This window comes from Podarcis liolepis (genome assembly GCF_965112155.1).
Source record: "Podarcis liolepis genome assembly, chromosome: 4".
NCBI classification, from domain to species: Eukaryota; Metazoa; Chordata; class Lepidosauria; order Squamata; family Lacertidae; genus Podarcis; species Podarcis liolepis.
Window position 1 is genome coordinate 75659122 of NC_139558.1, and position 8140 is coordinate 75667261.

Genomic DNA, 8140 nt, shown 5'->3' on the forward strand with positions numbered 1-8140 from the left:
ACCTACTTCAGTCTCCAGCCAAATAAGGCAGGATTGGAAAGCATTTACCAAAGAAGTCTGCCAAACAGACACCTATAAGCTTTGACTTCTTTTGGAAGGAAAGAAATTGGAAATGTGAACTGTTGCGTGGGCCACAGCCTGTACCTTAAGAAGGACAGGAGGTGAGCCATGAGCTAATTCAATCCCTGTGATCATCCAGACTGCCAGGTGGAAATCCCTTAAAGTAGCCCTATAATCTCTATAATTTACTTACTGACTCTGCCAACTGACTGTCCTGGGTAGCATGGTAAGGCAATTAGTGATAGGGTGAAAATCAAGGCATCAGACCAAAGTTTAACCCACAACAAACTTGAAAAGCATGAAATGAACAGTTACCATGATTATGTTTCTGGGAGGTGGGGGCTATTGTTTAGAAAACAAATTTTGTAGCTAACTATAAGAACAATTTGGAAAAGGAAGGCAAGATACTTAAGAATTCTTAAGCCCTAAGAATAAATCAATTTCAGTTCATCCTAGTCCATTGTCAATGCAGCTTTCAGCTTTGCTTCTTTTGTTGCTGGAGTCTGATTCTTTTGCAATACTCTCCATCCTGGTTTCTTTTGAATTCAAGCCTTTTCTCTCATGAATTTTCCAACTATTCACTCCTGCCTTTTGCCAGTTTAACTTATATCCAATATTGAATACTTACTGTTCTAACTCCCAACCTCTTGGCCAGTCAGAAGGGCAGTAAAGTCTCTATTTCCCATAGCAACTAGGTCACTCTTTCCTCCTCAAGTTTCTGTTTTCTGGGCTGACCTGTTATGCCTCTTGTGACCAACTGAACAGAAAACAGCCATTTTCCAACTAAGAAGAAAACACATAATGATTGAACATTTTCATTCTTGCACACTAGTGTGTGGAGCTGGCATCATGTTGGCTCAAGGGTGAGAGAAAGGTGGTATCTTTCAACAGATCGGTATTTAATAGAGGAAATAAATTAAAATATCTAATTTAAGTAAGCAGCAGAAAGCTAAAGAAACCCCCCCCACCAAGATATGATGTAAAGTGAATAATATTATAGGAAGAGGAAATACAATTAAATGTTTTTGGACACCCATGTCTTGTATTGGACAGAGATTAGGGCAGAATATATAAAACCTACATGTACATCATTAAGTGCCACAATCACACAAATATTTGTACTTCATGATGCTTAGGGGAAATCTGCAACTTCTCAGCATGTTATTATTAATTATATATTTATTCTTGCTTTATTCTTGTACATCTAGCACAATATAAATATCTGGTACTGCTACACTTCCAGGCTTCCTTCAAGAAGTGCCTTCTATAAAGGGAAATGTATAAAATATGAAGTATCAGGAATATCAGTAGAAAAGTGGTATTGCTCATTTCAACTTGTCACCTGCATCCTTTTAGTCTCTGGAACACATATTTTCTGTTTGTTCTAGTTCATTGAACTGAGTGGGACTTCATTTGCACTCTGTCTTAGCCTCCCTTTCACAACAGCCATATAGTCCACAAGTTTTAAACCATAAAGCACTTTTTGAACTCAAGTATATACAGAAGCAGCTGTCCAGTGCTGATGGTAAGCTGTCATGGACAGCAAAATGCCCATGGCCATTGGCATGGATGGAATTGCAGACACCCAGTGGTCACTGCATCTCTGCTAGCTGTGGGCAGTTTGCCCAAGCCACCTGCATCTCTCATGCCACCACTTCGTAATGAAGTTGATAAAAAAATGCATCAGGGCAGCCAAGTAAACAGCAATTAGATGCAAATGAAAGTTATTAAGCAACAGATGCAGAAGGATTCTTGAGCTGTGAACTCACTATATGAATACTGGAAGTCATAACACCTTAAAACAGCAAACTCAGATGGCAAGTACAAACAGAAGTGAGGTTTGCAGAAGTGCAAACTCTTAACAGCCATGTTATAGAACAGTGCCTGGATGAGGGGCTATAAACTGAATTTAAATCCTGGCAAGATGGAAGCTCTGAGCGGTTCCCATGTTCAGGATAGGCCAATGTCTGTTCTGGATGGGGTTGCACTCCTTCTGAAGAAGCAGAAGCACAGTCTGAAGGTAATCCTGGAGCCAGTTTTTTATAACTTGAGGATATAAAACTAAGCATGTGTAGTAGCCAAGGAATGTTGAATATCAGTGGGAGAAGAAAAACACGAGAAGAGTGTGGCTGTGGGGAATCCTGCACTGGAGCAGACTTATTGTTGTTGTTTAGTCATTTAGTCATGTCCGACTCTTCGTGACCCCATGGACCAGAGCACACCAGGCACTCCTGTCTTCCACTGCCTCCCACAGTTTGGTCAAACTCATGCTGGTAGCTTCGAGAACACTATCCAACCATCTCGCCCTCTGTTGTCCCCTTCTCCTTGTGCCCTCCATCTTTCCCAACATCAGGGTCTTTTCCAGGGAGTCTTCTCTGCTCATGAAGTGGCCAAAGTATTGGAGCTTTAGCTTCAGGATCTGTCCTTCAAGTGAGCACCCAGGACTGATTTCCTTCAGAATGGATAGGTTTGATCTTCTTGCAGTCCATGGGACTCTCAAGAGTCTCCTCCAGCACCATAATTCAAAAGCATCAATTCTTCAGTGATCAGCCTTCTTTATGGTCCGGCTCTCACTTCCATACATCACTACTGGGAAAACCATAGCTTTAACTATACGGACCTTTGTTGGCAAGGTGATGTCTCTGCTTTTTAAGACTTATTAGGAAGTGATAATATGCTGCAACATTTTGTTGCTGGTCCTATTTGCCTAGTTAGAATCATGCACAAAGAAAGAATGTCCTCAGTTAAGCTAATGCGATGTTCCAAGCAGCAACAGAAGCCACTCTGGCATATGAAAGGTATGGAAAACCCAAAGACAAGTCAAAGGTCATCTCGGTACAGGTAAGACTAAACAGCACAACTTCACCAGGCTAATGGATGAGTGGCACATTTAGATGAAGAACTGGGGGTGAATATAATGTGAAGCCAGAAAGAAAAAAAAAATCAGTCGGCCATTTCATTTGCAGATTTCAGATCTGATCATTTCTCCATTTGTGCCATATATTAAGTAAGGCATCTTAAATTATTGCCTATTGTTGATGAAAAAGGTACACTCTGATTCTGTCATGATTTGGAGGTAAATATAGAGGGAAAACATTGTGAGAGGTTTTGCCTGTAGAAATAACAAGAGATTCAGAGTAACAATGTAGCATCAAAAAAAATGAAAATTGCTTTGGGCATCCGGATTGTACAAGCAATTTTTTTAGTAGAATGATACTGCTTGTTAGGAATACATCACTTTAGAGCTAGATAGACATAAGAGATGTTAAGTAAAATATACGTTCCTTCTAGATAGAAGCATTAGAAGAGATCAATGTGAGTACAAGAGATTTAAAGATCAATGTAACAATCAATTACAGAATGATTGCTCACCAAATCTACAGAGGAGGAGGGGAAGGGAGAAGCAATGAGTTTCAATTACATGAAATTAACTTTTAGTTAAACATTGAGAAAAATACAATGCAGCTCAGTAAGAAAATAATGTTCTGAGAAGAACTGTAGAGTTCCATACTTTCAAGAGAATTCAAATGCCATGGATGGGATATAGGTGGCCAAGGCAGAGCCAAAACTGATCAAAGATGGGCAATGGACAAAGCTGTAGTATTGATTGGGAACCAGCAGATATGCAGAGAAACAAGCAAGCCAAAAGAAAGAAAGCCAGATTAACAAAGACAAAGGCTGTGTAGACATAGCCTTTGAAATGTGCAGAGGCTATTTTTTTTTCAGTGTGCTTTTATACATAGTCATTTACAATTGCACACACCTTCACATCATCTAAAGGGGCATCTGCTATCCATGTGGTCTGTACACATAGGTGTGTGCACAGATAGGTTTTCAAATTAGTGTGCAACCATGTTATCTATTCTCCTCAATTCCTGTTCCTAATAATAATAATAATAATAATAATAATAATAATAATAATAATTATTATTATTTCTTCTTCTTCTTAAGAAGAAGAAGAAGAAGAAACAGAGGGGCTGGAAACTGGTGGGGTGATATTTATCTATATACATAGTTGCCTAAGCAGCTGCTTCCTGTTTCTCCTATTTCATTCATAGACAAGTTAAACATTGGAGGTGGGAGGTGGCACAGCCCTGCAACATCAGCACGTCTACCTCAAAAGGAGTTGACCTGAAAAGGGGCTCACCGTGGCACATGTAGGCAGCAAGCACATGAGAAATACATTCTTGGCACAAAATGGAATATAACGGTTCCAGCAGAATGCACTTTATATCAACAAATAGAATGGGACATATCCAATATAAAAGTCTAATATTTTTGTCTTATTGTTATTGCACCAATTGTTTACATTTAATGTTCCAATACGAATCTCACCCTGGTTCTTTAAAATTCATAGCAGTGTGGTGTGTGTGTGTGTGTGTGTGTGTGTGTATTTCACATAGAGAAGCAAAAGTGTGATGCAAGTGATCATAGACATAGCCATCAATAACAGCTGTGATTTTGGTGGCTGCAAAAATGTGTTTTCATAATCAATATAGGGACTAAGACATTTGCTTTCGATCTTGTATGTGCTTTGCCTAGTTTTTACATGACTTTGTTAATGCCAGTACCTACTTGAGAAAAAAGTCAAGAATTTATTTTTATTTTTCATTACTAAATTTATGTCCTGACCTGTCTCTCAACGAAATGGTGCTATATATGTCATATACACACATATGTATCTTGTGTTGCTTGTAGGTTGACAAAATATACTTTTAAACAGAATAATGAAAAAGAGCATATAAAAATTTGTAATCTTTAAGCATCCTGTTGGATTTGCAGAGAGTCAAGGGCATAAGGTCTCCAAATGGAGATGGCTGGCTAACGCTTCATGCAGGGAAGGGGAAAAAAATCGTATTTTCCGCTGATGGTAATTTTATCTCTGCAATTAGTAGAGCAACCTTCACAAAAGGCATTATTCACATGTGTTCAAAGGGAACTTTGATTGTGAAAAGCTTCTGTAGGCCAGAGCTTCAGCAGCTGAGGTGCGACTGAAAGCCTGCTGAAAAGCGCTCGTTTTCACTCTCTCATTTCAAATTCATCTCCCTTTTATGGCACTTCAGTCCCAGCATATCTTGTGCTGCCAATTATTGTTTCCTTTTAATAAAGTTGTGAATAAATCTGGCAAAAGCAGAGAACTGGGAGCGCTAGGTAGTCAAGAAGAATGCGGGAAGCTTTGAGCACAAAACACCAGTTTGACTATGGCCTAATTCTTATGTTATCCCATAATAACATCAGAAGACCCAACTGGATCAGGCCAGTACCTCATCTAGTACAGCAACTGGATCTCACAGTGGCCAGCCACTGTGGTTATCAGCCATGTTAGCTGCAACTATCACACGTTTGCTTGGTTTTGTGGAAGGCAAACTGTGAATTAGCAGTCAAGCTTTCCCAGAAGTGCAAACAGAAACAAAATCATTCAGTTGATAGCGTTTATCAAGTCATAAGCCTATCTCCATTCATGATGTGAATTAATTAATTAATTAAAATTCCCTACTGCCTAATCCATTTGGCTGGAGAAGCCAGCAGTTTGAATCTGGAAACATCTCCATGGGTAGAACACGAGACTCTTAACCTTAACATTGGGCAAAATATCCCTGCATTGCATGTAGCTTGACTAGATGACCCTCATGGTCCCTTCCAACTCTACAATTCTATGACCTGCTAAATGTGCCCTGTCCCTCACTAGACTTCATTTTAAAAACTGGGCAGGGCAAGGGCTGAAGACTGCAGGTACTGTGGTGCCCTTGGAACCCTTGTTTAATCAGATATTAAGAATGACTAAAGACTGGTCAGTGTTCGAAACCACATTTTGGAACAGGGAATTTCATTAGTGAAAGCAGTTTCTGAGTTCTGGGTGTGGTGCTATGCCTAAGATTTCAGCTTAAAACTGCAGATTGGAAGAAAAGGAGGAACTTTTTCTGCCTCCCCACTTCCAGCTACTCGCTGAAGACTGGAGAAGAGACCCTCTTAAGAATATTAGGGTATGGGCAGGGGAAGGACTAGACCATGTGAAAAATGAACATAATATTTTAGCTGCAGTTCATTCATTTTTGGCTTTGTATTCTTGTTATAAAAAGCATGCCTAAACATTCCATTGTTGTGCCCATAACCTAGGTTTAAGGTGCCATTTAGCTCCTAGCTTTCATATCTCAGTTTCTAACACTGAGACTGGTATACACTTTACACCTGGCAATCTAAAATCAAAATAAATGAACGGTTGTATTTGTTTAATGTGACTAATTCAAACTGCCTGGCTTCAGTCAAATATTACCAATAAGATCACAAGTAAAGCAAAGCATCTACTACCATTAATTCTCAGAAGATAGTCAGATGAACAAGGGACTTAGCTAGATTGGTAAAGAAAAACTGTTTTATATGCATTGTACCGTATTGGCCCAAATATAAGCCGCACCCGAATATAAGCTGCATCTTTAAAATTCAAGGGGGGGGGGGGAAAGAAAAAAATATAATACTCGAATATAAGTCGCTTCCTTAAAATTCTGCAGGCACTCACACCCGTTCTGTTTTACTGTATGTCTGTTTCAGCAGCGATATCATAAAAGCCAATTTTTGTAAGGTTGCAAATTTAAGCCACATTTTAACTTTTCACGGCCAGAACTAGGGAAAAAAGTGAGGCTTATATTCAGGCCAATATGGTATATGCAATATAGCACTGTGACACCAGATGGCGCTGTGCAGTCCCATCTTTTCCTTCCGGATTTCCCTGTATGAGTTTACAACGCACTTAACTGAATCGCTTCTTGGATGTGTCTAGATCCAGCCATGAGCACCAAAGCAATCCTGGGTATTATGGTTAGTGGCTAGAGTTCTCCCCGCAAAAAATTCTGTCCCACCACCAGGGGTGGATCTACTATGAAAGGAATGAATCTTAAGATTCAGGGCCCCTCATCCTGCAGGGCCCCCGGAAGTGACTTTAGTCCACAATGCTTTTAAAAACTGCTTTAAAAAGTGTATCAAGCATGTATATAATATTTCCCTAATCTTCCCTAATTTTCACCCCCCTCATTAACTCAAAAACTATGGTGCAAATGAATTTTTAATTCACACCAGTGACTTTTGCATGTGAAATAATCCAGTACAGCAATTTTAATCAAAATCCGAGGTGCCGTTTTTTTAAAATGTGGTGATCTGTCATGGAAAACCCCCATTGAAGAAGATAACAGTGGTTACCCAGACCTCATTGTGGATTACAAAGGGGCCCCCATATCATTTCAAGCTCCAGGGGCCCCAAAATGTAGGTCCACCACTGACCGCCCGCCATGATTTCTTACCTTGAACGATCAAATAAACCTGTGAAGTCTTGGGATGATGCAGTGTTTGCACTGAGCATGTGTATGATCCCTCATCATAGACATCCACTTTCTGAATCCGGAGGCTGTATTCCAGAAGAGAAAGTTGTTGGAGCTCTACTCGGGGGTCCAGAGACCACTTGTCTTGTCCAGCAAAAATGATGCCGGAACGATTTAACCAGGCCACCTTGGAGCTTTTGTCTTCTATAAAACACCTGCATGGGATGAAAAAGAGAGATATTGGTATAAAAGAAGTCTTCTGCATATAGACCCTATAATACTCTCCATACATCCAAACACTCCCTGAGGCACAAACACACCCACACAAAAATCCACTACAATTGTTACTATAGTATATTTTAATTAGCTAAATTCTTTTTATTATTATTTTTAACCATGCTTGTATTGGGCTACACATCTGTCCAGGTCTGTAAAATTTCCTTTTCCAGGATATGAAACCTGACTGGAAACAACTTATCAGTGAGAGGCATCCGCACAAGTGATGTGATATGAACCCACTTTTAAAAAAACTTTCACTTGCTGTCCATATACTATGTCCAACAACATCTGGAGGGCTACAGGTTTCTCATCCCTGGTTCAAGCAATCTGAATTCATGACATGCCATCTTCTGCTTTCTCTACAGAGGAACCTCTGTATGGTTCAAAAGTTTACAATATATTACCCTTTTTAAAACTACCTATTTTGTGCAATGGCGAGGACAGTCCCAAAAATGTGTGAATAACTATTTCCCTCCTTATTCTCCCCC

The 8140-nt window shown here is 39.7% G+C and overlaps 1 protein-coding gene across 1 annotated transcript in view; it reads right to left on the reverse strand.

Moving 5' to 3' along the window:
- LSAMP (limbic system associated membrane protein) overlaps window positions 1–7921 on the reverse strand; it is a gene marked incomplete at its 5' end in the record, with an annotated part of 219063 nt that extends 211142 nt beyond the window's left edge. Inside the window, 2 exons of the mRNA XM_083500629.1 lie at window positions 7356–7588; window positions 7911–7921. Of these exons, the coding sequence (XP_083356755.1) occupies window positions 7356–7588; window positions 7911–7921 (244 nt within the window). The remainder of the gene's footprint in view (window positions 1–7355; window positions 7589–7910) is intronic.
- Window positions 7922–8140: the final 219 nt, after the last annotated feature.